The 24,400-nt window shown below is 40.2% G+C and overlaps 4 protein-coding genes across 4 annotated transcripts in view; 1 reads left to right on the top strand and 3 right to left on the bottom strand.

The window, feature by feature from the left end:
- Positions 1-282: 282 nt before the first annotated feature.
- On the bottom strand, positions 283-5,832 carry ndufv1 (NADH:ubiquinone oxidoreductase core subunit V1). The gene is made up of 11 exons (XM_085147483.1): positions 5,700-5,832; positions 4,377-4,486; positions 4,203-4,285; positions 3,936-4,106; positions 3,395-3,578; positions 2,055-2,244; positions 1,686-1,898; positions 1,301-1,467; positions 1,131-1,212; positions 887-1,032; positions 283-540 (listed from the first exon to the last, which is right to left on the bottom strand). The coding sequence occupies exons 2-11, from the start codon at positions 4,479-4,481 to the stop codon at positions 463-465; spliced, it is 1,419 nt and encodes a 472-aa protein (XP_085003609.1). The 5' UTR covers positions 4,482-4,486; positions 5,700-5,832; the 3' UTR covers positions 283-462.
- Positions 5,833-8,419: 2,587 nt separating this feature from the next.
- hcn3 (hyperpolarization activated cyclic nucleotide-gated potassium channel 3) lies at positions 8,420-19,403 on the bottom strand. The gene is made up of 7 exons (XM_085148292.1): positions 18,884-19,403; positions 12,750-13,179; positions 12,496-12,657; positions 11,020-11,238; positions 10,420-10,566; positions 8,838-9,078; positions 8,420-8,654 (listed from the first exon to the last, which is right to left on the bottom strand). Exons 1-7 carry the CDS (start codon positions 19,333-19,335, stop codon positions 8,452-8,454), a joined length of 1,854 nt encoding a protein of 617 aa, XP_085004418.1. The 5' UTR covers positions 19,336-19,403; the 3' UTR covers positions 8,420-8,451.
- The window catches only part of ecm1a (extracellular matrix protein 1a), a 26,073-nt gene continuing 15,918 nt past the window's right edge, over positions 14,246-24,400 (top strand). Inside the window, exon 1 of the mRNA XM_085148297.1 lies at positions 14,246-14,266. Within this exon, the coding sequence (XP_085004423.1) occupies positions 14,249-14,266 (18 nt within the window). The 5' untranslated portion in view covers positions 14,246-14,248. The remainder of the gene's footprint in view (positions 14,267-24,400) is intronic.
- Positions 19,522-23,704, bottom strand: LOC146493139 (uncharacterized). The gene is made up of 5 exons (XM_085148299.1): positions 23,552-23,704; positions 23,158-23,465; positions 22,515-22,569; positions 22,294-22,405; positions 19,522-22,187 (listed from the first exon to the last, which is right to left on the bottom strand). Exons 2-5 carry the CDS (start codon positions 23,452-23,454, stop codon positions 22,148-22,150), a joined length of 504 nt encoding a protein of 167 aa, XP_085004425.1. The 5' UTR covers positions 23,455-23,465; positions 23,552-23,704; the 3' UTR covers positions 19,522-22,147.

Raw genomic sequence — 24,400 nt, 5'->3', positions numbered from 1 at the left:
TACATATTTAAACCTGATACTACTGATCCTAAAATATATTAAAATGTTAGCTGTACCTCTTGTTCACACTGAACTTATAAAAACTAGGTTTAAATACTTTCACTGCATATAAATAGAACTCTTGGTCTCAATGAGACTACCTGTTTAAATAACAGACTCAGTAATAATAATAATAATAAAGACTTCAGGTAATTATTGTAATTAATAAGATATTTTTTCCCCTACAAGTAAAAACACAAGAGATTGAAAACAAGAAAAAAGAACCACAAGAAAAAGAATAAGTCTTTATTAAAGTATCATAGAACTTTATTGGTAATATTGTTTCACAAGGCAGACACATCAATGCAACGCTTGATGAAGAGTTGATAAGACGGCACATTGTCTTTTCTTTAAATAATCTGTGAAAGACAAGCACAGGGTTCTGGGCGAAGGAAAATTAGATCAAGGACTTGAAGAAGCCGTTCAAACCCTTGCCTCCTTGTGCTGCTGGAATTCAGCAATTCGGCTTTCCATGACAGGCCTGAAGTGCCTGATCAATCCCTGGGAACACAGATGAGAGAAGAGAGGGGTTTTGGTCAGTTATCCTGCTGGACTTGAGGCAGAAAACAAACAGGGAGCTTTACAAATAATACAACATGTAATCAAGCTACTCGCTAATCAATTGTGAAGAGTGCAACGCGAACCCCTTGGCAACCTCTGGTCACCATGGGGTTTCTACACATGGGTGAGGCTTTAAAAACACCTATGAGTGTAATGCTGTATTCTTCAATCTGTAACATTATCGTCCCTGCATTAGTTACACGTCACACACAGTAAGTGTACCTAATGCATTCTGAAGTATTGAGTTTCCCATTAATAGTTCCATGAAGACATGAGATGCATTTACCTGCACAGGCCACGCCGCACCGTCGCCCAGTGCACAGATACTGTGCCCCTCAATCTGCTTGCTGATCTCCCAAATCATGTCTATCTCTGCTGAACGTGCATCACCACTAGCAAAACGCCACATCATCTTATTCATCCAGTCCACTCCTGCAGAAAAACACAACAAGAAAAAACACACGTTTTAATTTAATGAAGATGGTGGAGAAATATTAAGGTGTGCAGAACTGAACTGAAGTGGCATTTACCCTCTCTGCACGGTGTGCACTGGCCACAACTCTCATGCTTGTAGAATTCAATCAGACGGGCGATGGCTCTAATAATGTCAGTCTGCAAAAGTAAAACCCATCCACTCGTTTAACAGCAGTATTCTGCATTTCTTATTGAGCTAAATATACTACAGAGCTGACATATTTACCGATTTGTCCATGACGATGAGAGCAGCAGTGCCCAGCCCAGTCTGCGCCTGAATAAGGCCATCAAAGTCCATCAGCACATCTTCACACACGTTCTTGGGGATGAGGGGTGTTGAGGACCCACCGGGAATTACAGCCAGCAGGTTATCCCAGCCACCACGCACCCCACCTACCAGACAGATGTTTGTTCCAATTAAGTTAAAAAAAGAAAAAGAAGAAGAAGAAGAAGCACTTAAGGCTGTGCTTAAGCTAAGCTGTCTTAATCTTTTCAGTCCGTGACTACCTTCACGTAGGAAGACTTCCATTACCTCCTTTTTTTTCCTTTTTTTTTCCAAATCCTATCAGGCAAAAATGATGTGATTTTTACATTTTTAGTGCATTATGTACCTGCGTGTCTCTCAATGAGCTCTTTCAGAGGAATAGACATCTCCTCTTCTACTGTGCAGGGGTGGTTGACATGCCCAGAGATGTTGAACAGCTTTGTGCCCGAGTTTCTCTCCCTGCCAAAGGAGACAAACCACGAGCCTCCACGACGACAGATGGTGGGCGCCACAGCTACAGTCTCCACGTTGGCGACAGTTGTTGGGCATCCAAACACACCTTCAAACACATTAGAGGGAGTGGTGTTGACATTTGAGACGTGCTTTTATTTTAGCAAGAATAATGAGGTCCCAGCAGACGAAGCAGCAGTGAGGAAAATATAATTAATATAGAAACTTTTTTATTCTAACCCCGACTCTGTAGACAGGAACTCACCGACATCTGCAGGGAAGGGGGGCTTCAGACGGGGCTTCCCCTGCTTTCCTTCCAAGGACTCGATAAGAGCGGTCTCCTCTCCACAGATGTAGGCTCCGGCACCACGCATCACAAACACATCAAAGTCATAACCAGAGCCACAGGCGTTCTTTCCAATTAGCCCAGCAGCGTAGGCTTCATTGATGGCCACCTAAGAGCCAGCAGAGAGAATATGAGGCTTAATCTGTATGAAATTGAGTTGAATGGAGGTGCAGCTACTTTTGTGTCTGAATCACCTCCAACTAAAAGACATTAGTTGTACAGCTGATTTTTTTAAATTTAGTCACATTACCAACTTTAATATAATCTGAAAGTATGCAGCTTATTATCAGTATCCAATATAACATTTAAACAACAAACAAATAAACACTTACTTTCCCCTTCCCAGGCCTTGAAAAAAAAGACTAATTTAATTACTTTAAATATGGCTGAAGGGCAGCATAATAAATAATAATGGGTTATAATAATATTATACTATAAGCCCTTTTTAAAAAAAAAACAATCAAATTTCACACGTTATATTAATATTTTAAATCTGGAAAGGAAAGTAATCCATAAAGCTTCAGAATGAAATGAGTCATTGCTAGAAGCAGACAGGATAGCTCCTGTCGGCCTGGAGAAAGTTTATATTAATCAGCCAAATTTATGGATCCAGGGAAGACTAGCTAGCACACAGGTGGCTTTCATGAAAGCAGTTCAAAAGGTTTATTTATTACACGTTTAAGCCTGACAAGCAGGAGGTCTGGAAAAAGATTGCGACTGGCTTTTTGACTTGCATAAAGTCTTTGAAAGAAAAAAAATATAAATTAAATACAAATTTAGCTGAAAGTGAGTTACGTCCGACCAGTACAGAACGGACACACACACACACACTGATCGGCCTCAACTACAAACAAAATATTTGAAATAAACAAAACTCATTTTAAATATGGTCACTGTTATATCAGCTGAGAAGCTGATTTATGATTTGAACCAGAGTTTTTTCCTCTTTGTTTTGTTGCTGTGCTCCATCGCTCATTTATATTTGTTATAATAATGTTCTTCACTGGTATGAAAATATTTGCAGTGATATTCCAAAATTGTATCAGTTGTGGACCATGTTTTACAATCATTTGTAATTATGCTGAAAGCTTAAAAAGACGAGCTCAATTTTAACCCGGGTACTTCAGACATGCATCAACTACAGTAATGTTTAAGTGTTTTGTTTTGATCTCTTCGCATTTTCTCCATAAACTGAAGATGATAGTGAAGTGTATGATAAATTTAAAGACTTGATCTCAGTTGTCTCTATCCATCTCTACCTGCAGGTTGGAGGACTCATTGTAGAACTCTCCTCTGATGTAGATGTAAGCAGCACGGGCTCCCATGGCCCTCCCAGCGATCAGGCAGCCTTCGACCAGCTTGTGTGGGTCATTCCTCATGATCTCCCTGTCCTTACAGGTGCCCGGTTCTCCCTCATCTGCATTCACCACCAGATACTTTGGGCTAACATATGAAAACAGAAACAAGTCGGTGTAATAAACATTACTGTCAAAGAAGCGGAGTTTATCTTGCACAAAGGCTGCACAACACGTGGCAATTTCTGATAATTGGCTGACAGAAAAAACAAACTGAATCAAAATAAATCTGCTCTGTTTTATGAAAACTGGTTGATAAACATCAAACTGGTTGAACTATAAGAACACCAGAAGCATTCCTTTTAAAAAATGAGTGTTGTAAGTGCTTGTATTTGCTAAAAAATGCACTTATGTGTTTATTATTGCTCCAAATGTAGTTAAGTTTTTGTAAAAATGTTACAACTTAGCACTAAAATTGCAAAATGATATCTGTCTCTTCACTGACCGGCCATCGCTGGGCTTGTTCATGAAGCTCCACTTCATGCCAGTAGGGAAGCCAGCTCCACCTCTCCCACGCAGGCCAGAAACTTTGATCTCATTGAGAATCCAGTCGACTCCCTTCAAAAGAATCTCCTTAGTTTTGTACCAGTCGCCACGCTTCAAAGCACCATTCAGCCTGTGGCACAAATATGAGAAGGTCACAACTGTGTTTTTGTTTGTTAAACCTCTCACCTTGCATCAAATTCACAAGAGAACAACACAGGGGTGTTACCTCCATTCATGTCGGCCATAAAGGTTGGTGAAGATTCTGTCCTGATCTGCCAGTGGTCCAAATTTAGTTTTCTTAGGAGCACTCTGCCAGAAAAGCAGAGGAAAAAACCAAACTGTTACTACAGTTGTAAGGATTTAATTTGTTTTATACTGGTTTTAACAACATGGGTCATACCTGTGCTGTGCTGTTGTATCGTGTGATAGCAGTCACGCCACCCTGACTGATAGTAGCTGGGGCACGGGCCACCCCACTCACCACAGCTCGAGAAAAGGACAGCATCCTTTCTGCATGAAAAAATAAAAAAACAAGACTGAGCCTGAATCATTTTCAAACACTAATAAAAGAAAGCAGCTGCACAGGCACAGAGAGCTGCTGTTTAACCTGCTGTGACACTGGGAAAACCAAAACCAAGAGCTGATGTGACAATGCCTATATCCATATTTTACACAGTGAGTGGACATAATGAGGAGAGTTGTGGCTCAGGGAATAGAGGTACTCCAGTCTGCATACCGAAGTAACTCTGAGCAAGATACTGAAGCCTGAGTTTCCCCCAATAAAGAAATCGAAGTGTGAGTGTGTCGAAAAAGGCGGACAAGGCACTTCTTTTTAGAACAAACATTTGTGTGAATGACACTTGTAGTAAAAAGCACCTTGAGTGCTGAACTTCCAGTCTACTACCAGTCCATGCTGAGCAGAGTAAAGCTGTCTGTACTAGTTTGTGAAATACGCTGATGTAAATGTAAAAAAACAATGAGTTTCCCTTTCTGTCACAGATGCATACACACACACACACACACACACACACAATATTTACTGACATATCAGTACCAATATCTTTTGTACTATTGGTCGGGTGTTACTTAGTGTCACTGCATCAACAACTTCATAACACTATCTTCTGATCATCATAAGTTGCTATTTAATGGCCCTCTCAGCTAAAAACAAATCTCGGACTAAAAACACCTCAGCCTGAGTTTTATAAAATAAATTTCAAACACAGAGCACCGAAACGAGAGCTGACATTTCATTTCAACACCATAAATTTAGATTATCGGTCAGTTTTAGCATGATGCATTTGGTGGTCCAGTGCTAACTCTTTTGTGATGTTATGTCAGAGCTAACCGAGTTAAGTAACGAAGGTGAAGGCGACAGCCAGCCATGTTATCAAACCTAACCCTGCAGCTGGGCTATTTTATCTCATACGGTCGCTAAAAGGGCGAGTGATTACTGGACAAAACTGATCAGGTCTGCCTTGCTTCAGTGTGATGACAGGAGTACACACCGCTGACCTCCATACTCAGATAGTCACCGCTAGCCTAGCGCTAAGCTAAACTGGCTAGCGGTTAACCTTGTAATGTTAGAATAAAAACAGCGGGTTCACTGTCCAACGTGCAGATATTACATTTTTTAAAAAAGTAAATATGCGTTAAAAAAAACTGAACTGAAATCAGCCACAAACGTGCTGAGGTAAGGCAGCAGACAGTCAACCCTCTTTACCTTTCCTCTGCGTCCCGAGTTTATGAAATAAAGCGAGACAGGAAGCAGAGCGCACGGCCCGGATACATAATGCGGAGGGTTATTTAAAACACACTCTCATAATGCCAGAGAACTACGAGGTTATGCACGTATTTTATTTTATGTTCATTGTTCACAAATTAGGCTTTTATCTTGCATTTTAAACCCTCTCAAAAATAACCAGCTGTAATATGGTCTTATATTTACCGAGCGTGCTTGTTTTTGTATATTTGAAAAAAAAACAAACATTTTATACTGTTGAATTTTAACAGTTAAAGCTACTTTTACTATATTTAGCTTTTTACATAGAGTCTATTTAATTTATGTAACTTTTATTTAACCTATGTTGAGATATTAAGGGTTTTATAAAATGAACTGTTCTATTTTATTTATTTATATAATTTTTTTACATTATTGTTAATTAATTTATTATATTCATAATTGCTCTCTCTCTCTCTTTCAGTTTTGACCATATGATAATTTTTATTGAGCTAATCTAGTCATTACAGATATTCTGTTATTTTGGATGTTTTACACCTTTTGGGATAATAAAGCATATCTTATTTTATTATAAAAACTATGGTAACCTTAAATTTATTATATGTTTTCAAGTTATTATAGTTCATTAGCATTTATAATCATGGCAGTTTATTAAATATCGTTATATATGATACTATTTATCATAATAATTACTTATTGTTTGTTAAACAATGTAGCAATATGGTACTGTAGTATTATGAAGCCACAAAGTATATAGGAAATACCAAAACATCTTATTTATAATAACAGGCTCTTGTAATACACAATCAGAACATGCTCATACCACCATAATTATGGATAATTACTTAGTGTTTCACATTAATGAGAATGTTCATCATATCATTGTGAGAATGGACGTTACTGTTATGAAAAACAAGGCCATGACTTTATATGTCGTAGTTCTGATGAGATTTCATTTAAAATCTGTCTAGATAGCATCAGGTCAAAGCAAAAGTTACCTGAATGAGATTTATATTGTAATGTAGAGACCCTTCAAACCCCAATGATCAGGCGATCCCCTGTGAGCAGCACTTTGCGACTGTGAGGAGGGAAAACTCCCTTCAAACAAAAAGAAACCTCTGGCATATCCAGGTACAGGGAAGGGTAGCCATCTGCTGTAACTGGTTGGAGGGTGAGAGGGAAAGAGAACAGAAAAAAGGAGCAGAGAGTATTATGAGGATAAAAGGCATATCTTTAAGAATCCTTCTCAGATTTATGAAATAGTGAGTGAATATTATGATAAGTCACAATAAGATACATTCTGGACGTGTGACTTAATTTTCTTGGCAAAGCTGCGAAAAAGAACTTCAAAAACGTTTTCTTAAGTAAAACAGTATTTCTTTGATCAACGTGTCTGCACATTCTTTATACATAATCACAAATAACACACTGCATAGGAAAAAATACATATTTGATATTTATGCTTCAAGGTTACAGACATTGGTATACACATGACATCATCAATATAAAGGTAATGATCAGAAAAATAAGAAAAAATAAAGACATTTCAGTTAAACTTGTAAATTCAAAAAATGACTGTTTTGTGTGCATCAGATGAAAATTTTCAAAATCACGCTGTTTCAAATGCACCTGAGAAAAGTACACAGTATTAATCTAAATGTAAATCAGCGTTCAGTCAATTTAAATTTGTAAAATCTTTCTTTGAAGCAAAAACAGAACAGAAATAAACTTCTAATAACTACATTGTTAATGTTTAGATACAGCTGTGGCTTCTGCTGTGAAAAATGCTGCATGTATACCCTGTATGTAACCCCACTAAAAAAGTGAAGTAAAAAAAAACTGAGAAAGTTCAGCTGATATATTTACAAAAAATAGAACTTATATTATACAACAGCATCGTCTGACGGTTACATACTAGTTAACCTATAGAGACTTTATTCTCATTCATTAGTTTTACATTATAAATAAACAATATGCCAGAAAAAATGAAACAAAAATAGTATGGAAACAAATAATACTGGGTATAAATTATTCTTTATATGAGCTCTGTGAAACCTGTCTGTGTACAGCTGGAGATATTACATAACTGCAACTGATCTTCTGTGAACATCAGCATTAAATCTTGACATCAGGCAACCTACAGATGAGAAGGATCATGTAAAATAGAGCCACAGAAAGCTGAATGATGTAACACCAGCTGTTGCTCCTGCAGGCTGTCAATATCCTGGACGGATGATCTGATAGATAATCAAAGTGTCACTACAGGCCACTAAAATGTGCTTTAAAAAAGGTATTTATGGCTGGAAAGAGACCAATCTAGACAGACTCTTGGTAAAAAATAAATCAATACATCAATACATCAATACATAAATAAAAAGCTCATGTAAATCAAAATGTAGTATCATCAGAACAGGAGAAAAGAAAAATCATCACTGATGTCCATACAGTTTCAAAATTATACAGGTGATTTTACACGAAGAGTATACAAAGCTCTAACACAAACATGAGCACATATTACAGCTGATTCAAGTTCAAATAATAAAATAAAACCACTGAAGGTAGACTATTTTCACATCATCGCAGTAATGCTGTACTAATAAGTTTAAGTAGGTTTCGCTATCTGATTGTCCATCAGCGTGCTTCAATAGAAGATATCTTTGTCATGTGCAGTTTAAATGTGACAAATGTGCTCGATGAGTCTGGCTGGAATGTTTTTCTTATGGTGCTGAGGGAGTCATTCATCTGGGACTGGCTGATAACTCGGTCTGCGCGCAACGCGGTCCAGTCGGTTCACGGCCACATTCTCAAACGCCCTCCTCATCAGAGGATGCTCCTCCAGGACCTCGTTGAAACTGTCCGCGCTCAACGAGTAAAGACGGCAGTAGGTCTCAGCCCTCACGCTGGCTGTGCGTCGTCCCTGTGTCAGCAAGCAAATCTCTGAAACAAGGAAGACACAATTTTAAATATGTAGTTCATCCCACTTGTTAAATGAGAGGATCTATACCACCCGCATGTCTGGACCATAAATATGAAGAAATACCACCTGATTATGTTATCATAAAGACTAAAAATGGAAAAAGTTTGGCAATACAGTCACAGGAAAAAGAAAGCACGATTTACCCCCAAAATATGCTCCATCGCTGAGCTTAATCTCCTTACTACCACGTGGGATGATGGTGACGGAGCCGTGCTGGATAAAGTACATTTTCCGACCCAGCGTTCCCTCTCGTATAATAAAATCTCCTGGCTGGAAGACTTCGAAACGCAGCTTGGTCAGGATCACCGTCACAAAATGAGGGTCAGTGTTGGCAAACAGTGGCATATTGGCTACGAGTCCACGACAGTTATAGCTGACAATCTCCTGCATGAGGGGGAGAAAATGTACGATACGAGAAGTTGTCATAAAACATCTTTGCCAGTTTTTAACTACAGTCACATATATGAAAGATTTGGTAGATTTCAAACATTAAAACATCAACATTTGTAAAGTTTTCAGTGTTTTCAGACAGCAACTCTTCAGCTTGAAACTGAGAATGTGAAGCTTTTTTTTTTCTTATGAAATAAAGTAAACTCATCACCCAAGTATCAAAACCATTGTTTACTGTCTATCAGTGGTGAGGTGTGCAGCAGGAGTGACAGATGGGTTCAAGGTGGGATTACATCAGGGATCAGTTCTGAGCCCCTTCTTGTTTGCAGTTGTGATGGACAGATTAACCTCTTAAGCCCCAACGCCCCCTGATATGGGGGCAAAAGGCAGGAGATCAGTTAGGCTTGGGGCTTAAGAGGTTAACAGATGAGGTCAGACAGGAGTCTCTATGGACTATGATATCCGCAGATAACACTGAGAGAAGTGAGAGCATAGAGAGGTGGGGGTATGCTCTGGAGAGAAGAGGAATGAAGGACAATAGAAGTTAGACAGAATACATGTGTGTGAATGAGAGAGAGACAGGCGGAAAGGTGAATGTGTAAGGAGTAGAGATAGTGAAGGTGGATGAGTGATGTACAATGTGGAGACTGTAGAACTGGCAAAAAGATTGGAGGCGATTGGAGGGATAGTGAATATATCCTCATGAGAACCAGGCTATTAATTTATGTCTTCTATAATGGACATTTGTTTATGCTCTATATCTTTTGACTTATTTGACTTACTAAGACCTGATGTGCTAAATAGAGGACATCCTGGGCTTTCCATCGGTATCTCGTGTGTTTGGGTGGCTTCTTTTAGCTCCAAAGAGGCAGGAAATCATTAAAAAAATCTCCTCAGTTCTCAGGAGGATTTTGGTCATGATGTTAAAGATGAAGCTGCCAGGTGGGAGCAAAAGAGGAAGATGACATAAAAGATTTATGGACATAGTCAATAGGGTACGCAGAAGGCTGGTGTGACAGAGGAGGAGGATGCTGGGATAGAGTGAAATGGAGGCAGATGATCTACTGAGACAAAAGCCAAAACAAGAGGAAGAAGCTTACAGATCAACATACAAATCAAATAATCTATGTTTTACCATATTGTGATATATAGCATATTATTGTGGAAAAAAATATGTCAGTTAGTCTATAAACAGGAATAAAAGCATTGTTAACTAGCTCTTAGCATATCTAACAACTGATCTGATGTTTTTTTTAACATAAAAGATGAACTTATTCAACACTTAATAAAAAAACTGGAGAGAGGAAGCAAGAAACAGCAGGTAAAGTCACACACCTCCTTGAGTGGGTCACTGAGCTCTCCGAGGATGTTGTCCTCATCAAACATCTTGCCTTGGAATCGCTGCTCATAGTAATCGTGGATCCTCTGTCTTAAGTCTGCTGGCAGTTTATGAAATGACATGTACTGCTCCACTTGTTTATACTGGAAACAGCAGAAAACACACAATTAGTCACATGTTCTAGCATGTGTTTTGCGAATTATCCAAGAACAATAATTACATATTCATTCCATTTGTTTTGCAGGCTGTTTCTCCCGTTTTAAGTGGATTACAAACTCATCTGTAATGGGCATTGGCAGACAGTTATCCAAAACAAAGGTGCCGCCATTTGTTCATCTGTTCTGCTTTATCTTGTGAAAATCCCCTGGAATGGGTCATGGTAAGGCTGCAAAATCCATTAGATAATACACATATTCTCTAGGCATTTGGCACAGTTTGTACGAATAAAGTACGAGCAAGTAAGCCAGTCTGTGATATGAAACATGGCTGGGATATTAAAGCTCAAAGCCCGAATCACATTAGCATCCACGTGAGGTTCTTGGAAGATATTGTCCACAAAGCAACTGAAGCTGCAGGTCACAAGTGTGCATGATTACCTTCTCTTGATACTGCCGATGCGAGGCGTCCAAGGACTGGACCAGGTTAGTGGCATGGCCGAGGAACATGGCGTAGCACGTGGCCCCGACTACCATGCTGACCATGGTGAGCCAAACATCGGTCATGCCCTCTGGAGGGTGAGCACCGTATCCTATGCACAGCATGTGACTCATGGCCATAAACAGAGCGTAGGAGTACTGGATGTGCCATGTAGAGTTCTGAAAAAGGTAGTTAACAATGAGGTGAGGTGAGACAGAGCATGAAATGAGGTCATCTATGAGCCTGCAACTTTGGGAAAATACAGACAGCTGTCAGCCGTTTCACATCCAAGTAAAGATTTTGTATCTTGTAAAGAATACTGTGTTAAATGAGAAAACATACCTCTGTTAAACCTAACCAGAAGTTAAGACTAAACCACGGCAAAACAGTTGGAAACAAGTTTAATTACATGTAGTCTTTAAGGAGTTATCAGGAATATTTCTCCAGGCTTCTAGAAAGACACTCAAAGCTCTTCCTTGGATGTTGGCTGCCTTTTGTTCTGTTCTCTGTCAAGCTGATCCCATACCAATTCGATGATGTTGAGTCCCGAGCTGCGGGGAAGCCCATCCGTGACTGATAGTTTTCCATGTGTGTTTTTTAATTCAGGTGTGCTTTTACTGGACTGGTAATGTGTTTGGGATCATCATGTCATGCTACAGATGATGATGATGCTGTCATCCTTAATATATATTGATGACAATTTGAAGTAACATTTCAAATTTGGATTCATCACTCCATCAGACCTGTTGCCTTTGATTTTCAGTCCAGTTCTTGTGTAATTTGGCGTACCTCAGCCTCTTCTCTCTGTTTCCTTTCTTTATGAATGGCATCTTGACAGCCACCCTTCCACTGAGACCATTTTTGATGAGGCTTCGGTGAACAGTAGATTAACTGAAGGGCCAGATGCATCTCTCAAGTCCAGTGTCAGACTCGATTTTTGTCCCGTTTTTTTTTCTTTCAGATACAATTTTTTGTGCGTGTGACTGCATACCATGCTGAGATATGACAAAAACCTTGAGAACTGTCTGCCTATCTCCTTGGAAGCAAAACAAACAAATGAGGGGTGGCTCATGACTTTTGCACAGTATGTATGTGCAGGTGCAGTGTTTGACGCGTGGTCCTGGTTTCAGTTAAGATGATCTCCAAACGTGAGAACAGTATCTCATTTCAATTTTGATTTTTACTCTTGCACTCAATGCACACTGTGGGCGATGTCACTGTGAGTTGGCATGTCATGACCATAGACGGAGGTGTGGCTTTGCCAAGTTTGTGGTTTAGTTCGTTGTGGTGTGGTTTGTATGCCACTGAGTTAAATTACTTTGCCTCCTTCAAAAAAATGCCAACTAACACTGATCTGATCAAATTTGGAATTGTAGCTATATACTCACATACTACTTTAAATATGTAATTTTACTTTCTTTTCTTCATCTACTCACCACCATATTGTTTTTGGATACCCAGCAGTCTGAAGGAAAGTCTTGCAGCATAGGTACCATAAAGGTCAGGCAGCCATCCCAGTGACACAACAGCAACATCATTCCAATCAAGTTGACTATACGCACCACAGCACTGGCCAGATCATAAGTCATGTGGAAAATCTGTCAGAAAGAAAGTCACAGAGACGATCAAATTACAACATTTCTGTTTCTTTTGTTCTAAGCACGTGCCCGCTTCCCTGCCTTTGCATTACCTCCTCCCATTGGTGGATGTATCGGATGAGGCGAGACAGACGGAGAAGACGCAGCAGACTGAGGATCTTTGTGAAACGCACAATGCGAAGTGCACGAGCGGTACGGTACACGTCTGATGACTCGTGTCGGGATTCGAGGTCGACGATGAGAAAGATGTAGTCGACAGGGATGGAGGAGATGAAATCCACCAGGAACCAAGTGCGGAGGTAATGAATGCGGATCTCTTTGGGGTCCAGGATGATGTGGCTGTCCTCTTCCAAAATGCCCGTACGGAAGTTGAAAACCAGATCCATGAGGAAGAGTGTGTCTGACAAGACGTTGAAGGTGATCCAGGGCATGGTGTTCTGGTCTTCGAAGAAGGTGATACCCCAGGGCAAAATGACAAGATTGCTCATCATCAACAGGAGCATTACGATGTCCCAGTAAAACCTGGAGAGAAGAGGATGAGTGCAGAGCTCGGTTTAGGACGGTTTACAATTTTAAGAAAAATAATAACATCCCATGGCCCCTTTACACTCTCATCAGAATCCTTTCCTGTGATTCATTCATCATGCAGATGTCCATAAAGCTGTTGCTGTGGAACTTTAGCATTTAGCTGATGGGTCTGGCTGGCACTACAGAAGAAGTGTGAGCATAAACAGAGTAACATTTATAACTGGCAGGTGATTTTAAATGTTTTAAACAGCTTAGCAAATATCACCAAACTGTACAAGCTAAAGGTATAGAGGACTGAGAGCTTACCGTACTGTGGTGAAGTTTACAGCTCTGGTTGGTTAATGGTCAGTGTTGCATTACATTGAGGGTAGCAGATGTTTTTTTAAGATGATCTGTCTGCTTATATCTTGCTAAATTTAGTTAAATCCACAAAGAGTAGTAAACTTTAGAGCAGCAGCAACACGTGTTTGTGGATCACAGCCAGTATGCAAAGAAAACAAATCTACTGGAGCTCACAATACAATTATATATTAAAAAAAACTTATTTCTAAGTGATTGTTTTTTCCCCACGCTCTGATGCACATTAGGGTGCCCCCACCTGCCCAATACCACTTTAATGCCATCATACACAGAGTATGCAGACTGGACACCTAGTAGCAAAGATATCACATAATCGAGCTTTTTGTTTTTAAGTCACTTTCTGTACAATACAATACAGTGCAACTTTATTTATATAGCACATTTAAAACCAAAGGTGCACCAAAGTGCTTCACAACAAGGTTAAAACATAAGATAAAAGATAAAAGGCTATAACAGAGTACAACCCCCCCCCCCCCCCCCCCCCCCGCAAAGGTACAGACAGAATAAGAAGTAAAACATTATAGCATGGTTTAGAAGATAAAATTACAGGGTATTCATAATGTAGGAGCCATGTGAGTTGTTCCTTTTTTGATTAAGTGGGTTGGTTTAAATGGACTCGCTGTATTGGTGCATGGGTGTGGGGCATGTGTCATGGGTGTGGTAGATGATAAATGTGGTTGCACTCACCTGTTCACTGCACCTGATGTTGATGAGCAGAAAGGTAGGGTAAGCATGAGGCAAAACTTTCTGTTGACCGCAGCTTGAATTATTTTCATGTATTTGACTGTAACTTGATGGTTTATGTATATTTGTGCACTAATTGATACCATAGGCCAAGTTGTAAGTTGGCATTGTAATTAGTGCAGTTATTGGTGAGTTGCAGTTATTTGTTTGTGCAGTCTGTGCATTTGTTTAATAGTTAATCCCATGTGCTGATTTGTATATTGGACAGCTGCATGTGGAGTAAAAGAAGCAAATGGTACAGAAGCGTATTTTATGCGTATATTGTTGCGCGTCATCTGTGTCCTCATGTTTAGCCTGCCACGGTCATAGGTTGGAGGAGCCGCAACACATAAATATAAGGTGGGGGTATTTATGCAGTGGGACATTAGTAGGAAGATAAGTAACATAAGGGTAAAATATAGGGGGAAGTGCACTAACTAACTGAAAACGCTCGGTCAAACAGGTACGTTTTTAACTGAGATTTAAATGACTAGATGGAGTCAGAGGGAAGATTTTTCCAGAGGCTGCCAGGGCAAAAGCACGGTCACCTCTGGTCTTTAGCCGGGATCTAGGCTGCACTAAGGCCACGTTCACACTGCAGGTCTTATTGCTCAATTCCAATTCTTTGATCAAATCCGTTTTTTGTTTTTTTTGTCTGCTTGTTCACACTACAAATAAAATGTGACAGCAAACACGCTCTAGTGTAAAGCCTCAAAGCGGCCCGCATGCGCAAAAGACGTCACACACAACGCGCTCTGTTTAGACCAGAGCAAACAGTATTGTTTGACTGATGGCCCTTAATATAAAGACTCGTTTGGGACTTTACGTTTCCCAATTTTGCTTTAAGTTATAAAGTTATTTTGTTATTTACATATGGCCTAATAATGATCCTTATTGCTGTTTTAGAGAGGAGCGGTGCTTCAAAGGATAGTTGCAGATTTCTGTCAGAATCTGGAGATTATACAGTACAAATAAAATATTCACGTTTCTCCAACGTTGTCTTCCCAACAGTTTCACAGGAGGGCCAGGAAGCATTCAGTGTCTTCTCAGGCGCTTCTCCAGCGCTGATAATTGGCGTCTATCTTGTGTCAAAGACAGATTTAATGCGACATGACCATTCAAACAGCAGTCGCTTTCTAAAACATCAGATATGTATCAGATTCAGTACCACATACGAAAGTGACCAGGGTCGGATTTGAAAGTATCGAATTTGTGCTGTTCACACTGTCATACCATGATCGGATATGGGTCGCATAGGGTCTAAAAAGTCGGATTTGATGCGCTTTTGCGTGCAGTGTGAATGCGTGGAGTAATTGTCCTGATGCTCTTGTGATAGAGGCAAACCTTGCGGTTCCAGTCAGGAGGCGTGCCACAGCATTCTGGACAACCTGCAATCTATGAAGAAGGGTGGAGTGGAGACCAAAGTAAAGGGAATTACAGTAGTCTAATCTAGAGGTCACAAAAGCATGGATTGGTTTCTCAAGGTCCCTGTGCGGTATGTAGTGCTTGGCCTTGGAGATTTGACGCAATTGGTAGAAACTAGATTTAACTACAGAGGATACCTGTTTGTCAAACTTAAACGAGCTGTCAAAGAGAACACCTAAGTTGCTAACAGTGCCAGAAAGAGAGGTGGCAAGGGGGTCCAAGAGTTACAGCAAATTGGCCCCATGAAGTATGGTTGTCAAACAGCATGATAACGGAGGAGTTGCTAGCTACTAATGCTGCTTGTTCCTGTTCCCTGGCAGCTTATGCTATCGAGAGGAGATCGACCTGCTGGGTCAAGTTTCTCTTAAGGATGTGATCATGTGTGCACAGCATTTATACCCAGCTGAAATCCAGGCCCAATCTGATCCATCTCCCCATGTGATGATCCGGTAACGGTCCAACCTATGTGCGTTAGAGCTTGCATGCATTGTTCCAGATCCAGATTGGATATCTTGATTGCACGAGCTGTACAAATACATTGTCTCCTTCAAGTCATACATGTCCCATTTCCCTATAGCTCTCAAATGTCTCGTACACTGTCGGAAGACATGGTTTGGATTTTCTTACAGATTGTTTCCATCAGCTGTCAATCACACTGGGTCTCTCTCACTCTCAGTGACTCTTTGATTACAAAGGCACAGAAAGAGAACTTGACGCCGACCAATTTTGATCACAGTCACCCTTCAGTGATTGCAACGTGAACCCGTGACAAAACTGAGCAGAGACACAGAAGTGATTGATGTGTTCTTCACTCGTGTCCGTGCCCTCTCTGTCCACTCTCTGCTTTACATGAGTGCTTACCATTATTTCTCATGTTGCAGCAGATTAGTGGCTGCTTGCTGCTATTAACGCCACCAATCTGGAAGGCATTATAGCTGTTGACATTATAGATTGAGTCTGAGTGAGAGGGAGAGAGAAGCAGAATAAAATCTGCTGTATCTAAAACCGTTAGACAAGCTTTAATAGCAGTGAGTGCAGGACAGGAGCATGAGTGTATTCTGATAGGATTTCAGGTTGAATTTGAATAAAGCAAAGGCTTACTGTTGTGTACTTTACTAAAAAAAAACTTGATTTGGTTAGTATTCAAAGTATCATATTTGATGCAATACTTCATAAAGCGCCAGTAGATTAGTTTCATGTATTTGCTGTTGCAATAAAAAGGTAATAGCAGTCTTCTGGATTTTGTGGAAGTTTGTGTGACTTTGGGGATGTTATATCTGGTTCAAGATCTTATTTTTCCTTAATTTACAAATTTAGACAATTTAAAGAATTTCAGATAAGCTAATGAAATACTAAGATATTGTTACAAAATAACTAATGGCTACCCAGTGTATGCAAGCAACAACACAAATGTGCCAAAACTGCCTAGAGGCCTCATAAGGCTGGGCCCAAAAATGAGCCACGTCAAAATGTCCAGATAGACTGCAAGAAAGTGCACGGTAACAAAAAATAGTTTGGGACTTTTGTGGGAAGTGAATGTGTATTTTATGTGAATATTGCTAAATTTTAAAATAGGATGTTTGTCATCAGCCCTCCACTGATTCAACTCACTAAGCTCTAACTCTCCACTGTGTTTGTGCTGTTGGTGCTTTCTGGCATGTCTGACTAATGTTGTTGTGAGTAAAATTCTAATATTTTATTAAAGATTAACAGATGTGTGTCTGTGTTGCACCTGCACAGTTTATGAACTAATCAGTTTAGGTAGCGTTAGCTGCTAACTTGGACTGCACCAGCCCATCCAAAAGTAGTCCAAAACACAACATAGTGGTGGCCAAAGTGCTAGTGTGGAGCCTGCAGAGTTTAAACCAATCAGTGATGTCACTGTGGCCATGTCCATCTTTTGTATACAGTTTATAATTTTTGGAAATGAAATTACTCTTTTCTCCATACAGATCTTTTAGCTGCATGGAACAAAGGTTTATCCAAACATAAGTCAGCGGCATTCGGACTACAAGCAGACCACAGATGCATATTCATATAAAGATATATACTTATAAAGATTGAGGATGTTGGTCTTATGGTAATCAGTCACTTTTACCCAGAGTACAACTAATTCCACCTTGCAGGGTCATAGTGGAGCTGGGGGCTATCCCAAGGGACATTGGGTTAGAGGTGGGATACACCCGGAAGTGTCACTATAAGTCTAATCACAGCTCCAACATAGAGATAAAGACAAACCATTCGCATACAGATTACAATCGATGTAGAATTGATAATTAGCTAAACATGGACATCTTTGGAACAAGGAGGACGAAGCACTAGAAAAGAATCCACAGAGACATATTGAGGACAAGCAGATTTTACAGAGAAAGGCACCAACCAACTGTGTGACCTTAAACTCTAAACAGGAAATCTGACAAACTCTACTGTCCCAATTCATTCATTTTTAAGAGGAAGTGGGAGCATAAGGTTTAAGAAGAGCAGGCCTGCGCTAATCCCTCCCTCAGCTGCCTGTGTATTATTGCATAATAGAGTAAGATTGGAATTATACGGATTCTTATGGGTAATAATCCCCATGCATGGGTTTATCCCCTCTGTCTGGCATCGGCCTGATGTTAAAAATTCTTTAAATTCGCTGGGCTATTAGTGACTTCACCGACAGATTGCTTGGGCATCACTCCTGAGTCGTTGTTTAACCCTGAAAGTTGAATTATTGGACAGATCCCCCCCAAAGTGAGGCCAAACTAGATTAGGAAACTATTTGGATGATTTTCAGTCAGATTGGTTAAATCATGAGTATTGATGAATGCACTTCTCTCTCCTCCTGGGGTTAAAAAAAGGAGTCACACGGGAGTGATATCATTAATCCAGATGATCTTGTCCTATATACTGTATCACTAATCAAATCCCTTCATCGCCTTATCATGTGCTGGGAACCATGACATCAGCTGCTATCCTGCAGTCTGTCCTTGAAAAACTGGATGCGAGTCCTCAATCACAGGGTGCTTAGTGGGATAAAGGGTAAATGCTTTCAAGGGAACTCTAAACAATATTGAGCGACTGGAAGCACCTTGAAATGGAAAATGTCACTGGTCAGATTTCTGTCCAATTTTTGCGGTTATAATGCGTTAAGTTACACAAATTGCACTAAAATGAGAGCAAATTAGTTTAAGGGCTTTCTACTAATTACCTGAAGTCACTGTAGGGGTGTATGATCCACACTCCAAAGCTTTTAACCCTCTCCTGCTCAGCAGCAACACCTTTGTGACTGCCGAACATGCGCAGGGAGAACTTGTTGACCCCGGGCTGCAGCATGGAGCCAAACTGCTTCTGGAAGTAGGTGGTCTGGTCCTGAGACTGGCTAGCACTGTCTCCTTCGCCCTCTCCGTTGGTCTCCAGGAGGCCATCCGGATCCGCTGTGTAGTCGTCATTGTGAGTCTTGACCAGGGAGAAGAGCGTCTTGTTCACGTCGCTTCTCTTGTCTGTCTTCGGTGAAGGGGTGGCAGGCGGGGTTGCCCTCTGGGACGCACTTCTCCATTTGGAGAAGCGGAGACTGCTCCAGCTGCGGTACCTGGGCGTCTCCGGTTTGGTGCCTGAGCCGTCACCTTTCTGTCCGTCTAAACTCCTGGAGGGGCTGCTCATTTTTTACACTTTGCACTTGCAGGTGAGCGAAGCAGGGAAGAGGTTTTACTTTCCCTCCTCACTTGGCTTCTTGGAGTTCACTTACTAATAAAGTTTAGTGCGCAAAGCATTTCATTTGGCTTCCAAATTTAACCTCCTTTACATAAATTAAATGCGTAAAGATCAAATTATGAACAGCATTCGCTATTATATATATATATTTTTTTAAATTATAATGCAGCCGCTAAAACAAAAAAGAAAAAACCTTTTAAGTTCCTGGAGGTCACAGTTTGCTCCGCAGAGTGCCATACACACACATCTTACAGAATAAATCAGATCTTATCAAATAAAACATCCAGGCTTTCTTCACGTGCGTTCTCGTGGAGTAGGTCCATTAAAAAAAGTTCCCTTAAAAAAAGTTTTTTCATGTGAAAAAGGGAAAAAGGAAAGTTCGGCTGTGGGCTGCTGTGTCCTCCTCCCGTCTGACCAAGAGAGGACAGACGCATATTGACAGAGAAGGCTCAGTAGCCTTCAGTAATCGGCTTGTTGTAATAACTGAGTCCACTCCGCTCACCTCTCTCCGCTCTCCTCCACCGCCCTCCCCTCCTCTGAGGCGAGTCCCGGAGCGGTGATGCGGCTGCTGCAGGTCGTGTTGCGCGGGGCAGCAGAAACCGAAACTTAATGAATTACTCATTCGTGGTCAACCGGTGTCAGAGGTAACACCAGCAGCTGCTGAAGTCATGGTAAACCCGGCTAGGTTTTCCACACACTTCACTGCTTTTACGCAGTGCTCATATTGGGTCAGCAGAATAAAATGAGCCACAGCGACTTTATTGTGGAGTAAGTCCTTATTTCTGGATTCAAGAAAGAAAGCGTACTTTAAGATTAGGCTTTTGTAGTTATATGTCTGATTATTTTTTTTTCATTTTAACTTGCATAACACACAAACGATGATTAAATTAACTATTTTAACTGACTTTAACCGTACATAATCATTTTATTTGAAATAGCATTTGTTTTCGTTTGTTTGTCTGTCTTTGGGGGGGGGGGGGGCATTAAACATTTCCCCCACATTGTACATCCAAACCTGAATTCTGCCTTTAATCTCAGAATTCTTTTTTCTTAGAATCCCCCCCCCCCCTCCCCCCCAGTGGCCCTAATCCTCTTCCGTAAAACCTAATGCCCTCAATCAACAAACAAGTTCTTCCCCGATAAAATAAGTGACTCATTAAACAGCCATTTACCCGTAACTATCCGTTTCACACACTTCACTGCTTTCCTCTGGAGTTTCTTTACATTAGTCCTATGCCTGCATCCAGGCAGTCGCACGACTGCGACCACATGCTGAGCTGCTGCTGATATGGAAACACACAGAAGGAAAACTCTGTAGGGGAGACCGGGGATAGTTGTAACATTTTTGACATTTCTGTCTGTAAATTGGAGCTCTTTTAAGGTAGTGGATTCAAAATGTAATGCAAAGTATTTACATGTCTCTGCTATTAAATAGTGCAGCTATTTTCTCTGCAGCACAATTACCCATTGCATGGTATGGTCTCAAACACAAACAGTGAAATGTTACAATTAACCCCATAGTCTGGGTTAGTTGTAACATATCCTTGGGTGAAATGTAACACAATGAAATAAGGGTACTAACAAAACATTAACATGTAATCTTTGTTTATTCAACACATGAATGCACTTAGAGCCATTTATGTAGCTATGTGTGTGTGTGACAAAATGCAGAAATCTAGCTTTTGAACATATGTCAACCCCCCAAAAAAGACAAATTATGGAATTTTCTGCAACTGAATATTTCATTAATTTTGGTTGGTCTTCCTTGAGTTTGGCCTCATTGGCTCCGTGGGCATTATAACCTACAACTCTTGCACCAATTTTGAACATAACAATGAAGCTGAAAAAATGTAGTTGTTCACCAGCATCGCAATTCCATTACTTTTTATCATGGCTTACCTTGGTGTGGTTTGCAAAGTGCTTCAGAAAGATGAGGAAATCTGTTTCTTGCACCCATCCTGATTTATTTCCACTACCAATACTTCCTACTGGTCCATCTCTGACACAGTGGTCTGCATAATGTATGTGTGGGAACACAAACAGTGGAGGAATTGTGTTGCCAATGGCATTAACCGCATATACAAAAGCGACCAGTGAACCTCTCTCTGCTGATGTCGTTGCCCCAACTTGTTTAATATAAGTTAAAGTAATAGTGTGGTAAGTAGTAACATCTGCATTATTGTTACAACTAACCCATAGTGTTGCTGTTACAATTGACCCAGACTCATATAGCCACGAACTACCTAACATTACAGCCAACGGCTAAAACATTAGCACTAAAGACCTACACAGAATATATCCCCATAGACATACAAATAACACAATTTAAGTTTGATGAGTTTAACTGCAAAGCAGATAATGCTATTAGAAATTGAAATAAAGTAGAAAAACTTACTTTTTGGCATAAAAATTACTTTTTTTCGTGTTAAATTGTCTGTGTTTGACAAAATGTGCTGATTTTTCACATGTGATAACAGAACTGAATTGGGCATGCACAGGATGAGTCACATCATTTGAAACTTAGCCCTGATTGGAGAAATTGGAAGTGTTACAACTGACCCACGTTACAACTATCCCCGGTCTCCCCTACATCAACTATAAAAGCAGATGAAGGGGTACACAAAGACCATATGAGAGGAAGGGTACATCATCTCTGTAAAGAACAAGGAAGAATGGAACTACACATTTTTAATGAAAGTTGATTTTTATTATTATTTTACTATTTTTATTCATTAACTTTATTCTCGTTGGTCTTATTCAGCTAAGCTGTATCCTTGTTGGGGTTTATGCCACATACCTTGCTGAAAGACATAGATGCATCATTATTAATCCAGCGCTTATAACTCCTACTTTTTGCAAAGGTTTTGTATGTTTTGGAAATAGAAGAACAGAAAAATGTGGTCTTACTCAGTTAACTCGCTCCTCTTCACATACGCACATACTGGACTGTATCGTGTCAGTGTTTCTTTTAGAGTGTTAATCTCCTGAGTCCAGGCCTCAACCTCTGCATCCAAGGAAGCTGGATAAGAGAGAAAGAGATTAACATGCTGGACCTCAAGAGTTTTGCTAGTGTTTGACCACATGGGGGCAACAGGGCACGGATTACCTGTGTGATAAGTGTGCCTCACCTTTAGTTTCACTTTGTGTCTTTTGGATACTTTCCAGCTCTTCTTGTGCGGTTTTCTGTGGAAATGTTGCAGAAATGTTTTTAAGGTTGGGCTGGATTTATGTTACACATTTAAAAAAAAACAAAAAAAAACTGTAATACTATTTCAGATAAACATAAACGGCATGGAAGCCCAGCGATACAACTGTGTATTCATTTTTAACCAATCATTTTGACATTTTTGTACCAACACAACAATGCAAAAATACTCAATCTTAAGTGAAAAGCTCGTATTGAAATCAAAATGTGCTGAAATCAGGTGTAAATGGATGAAAAAAAGTCTGGCCAGATGTTTTTGTTTTTTTTAAACAGTGGATAATTTGAAATATCTGGAAACTTCAGAATTTTAATTACAGGGTGAGTAGAAAACAAGCGGTTGAATCTTAAGCATATGTAAAGTAAATGAAAATTATTTCCCTCTCAAATGTAGTTCGGCACAAATGAGGAAGCACAAAGGGAAAGTAGCGTTGAATAGCCTCGTTGTTGTTTTAAGTTCAGTTTCCCTATGCAGGCAGTAACATTGGCGCTGATAAGAGATGTCTCTATTGACGTTTAGTGTTTGCATAGTTAATATAAAACCAGAAAAACACAGGAAAACTTGTTACCATTTTTTCTTGGCATGCATCGTTTTCTGCTTTCTTCTGCTCAGTTTCTGAACTGAGTTTATTGAGTGCAGCTTCCATATCATCCACATGTTTCTGGCCCTGAGCCACTAGTTTTTCCACAGTGGTTTTGAAGAGGTCCTTACTTTGATAATCATCAGAAAATTTCTCTAATGCCGCTTCCATTTTTTCAATCTTGCTGTCCAGAATGCTCTTCAGTTGATACTGGCTCTGGACCACCATCAGCAGTCCCATGGTCAAGATGACGGATAAAATAATCACAATCCAATTAGTCTGCATTGATGCTGCTTCTGGGGAAGGACAGGTTTCTATAGTCATGCTTTAGACATTAGCAGTGCAATTAAAAGGCATTTCATTTCCTATTATCTCTTCTTACCTTATTTTTAGCCAGTATATTCAACTTTAGTTCCCGTTCTCTTCTGCTCACTAACCTGCCACACAAACTTTGCCTGAATGGAGACCACAGCACAGAAAGTGCAAGCTGCTACTTCACGGCGGAGAGAACTTATGGTGTTAATTTTCACTTCCTCGTTTGCTCTCACCTGAGCGATAAAGAGGGTGGGGGCCAGTGTGCTGATGAATCAAAGCTAAACTTTGCTTGTGAGGATTTTAAACAGCTGCTGTTAAACTACTACAGAAGAGACAGGAAAATGTCAGACATGTCATTTTATTTGATAAATGAATCTCAGGAACTGGAGGTTTTTTTTGGTTTTTTTTTTGGTATGTACTTTTAGCATGCTATGTGTAATTCACTTAGTCATGGATCATCCCGTCTTCCTGGTTTTATCTAAGCTCAACTTCAAGCATATACGGTTTGCAAAGTGGCCACACATTTTTTCATATAGGCTACGTTCACACTGCAGGCGAAAGCGAATCAAATCCGATTTTTTTTTTAAAATTTTTATTTATTTTTTATTTTTTTGGACCCTATGCATATCCGATCATGGTATGACAGTGTGAACGGCTCAAATCAGATATGGGTTACACTCCTACTGTCAGCTCCAGTTGGACTGGTATTTCAGGTTTTAGGGAGGTGGAAAGACAGAAATGCCTGCTTTGTATGTGTCTGTGACGATCTTGTTTTGTTTGGTTGTCTAACAGCTTGTGTATTAGTCAAACTGGTAGAACAAAAATATTCACCATACAATGGGTCAGAGGGCCCGGTGGCGCCAGTGTCCGGCAGCCTCGCCTCTGTCAGTGCGACCCAGGGCGGCTGTGGCTACAC

Source organism: Neolamprologus multifasciatus, chromosome 22 (genome assembly GCF_963576455.1).
Source record: "Neolamprologus multifasciatus chromosome 22, fNeoMul1.2, whole genome shotgun sequence".
NCBI classification, from domain to species: domain Eukaryota; kingdom Metazoa; phylum Chordata; class Actinopteri; order Cichliformes; family Cichlidae; genus Neolamprologus; species Neolamprologus multifasciatus.
The sequence above is the reverse complement of the archived record's forward strand: the minus strand, read 5'-3'. Positions and strand labels throughout refer to the sequence as shown.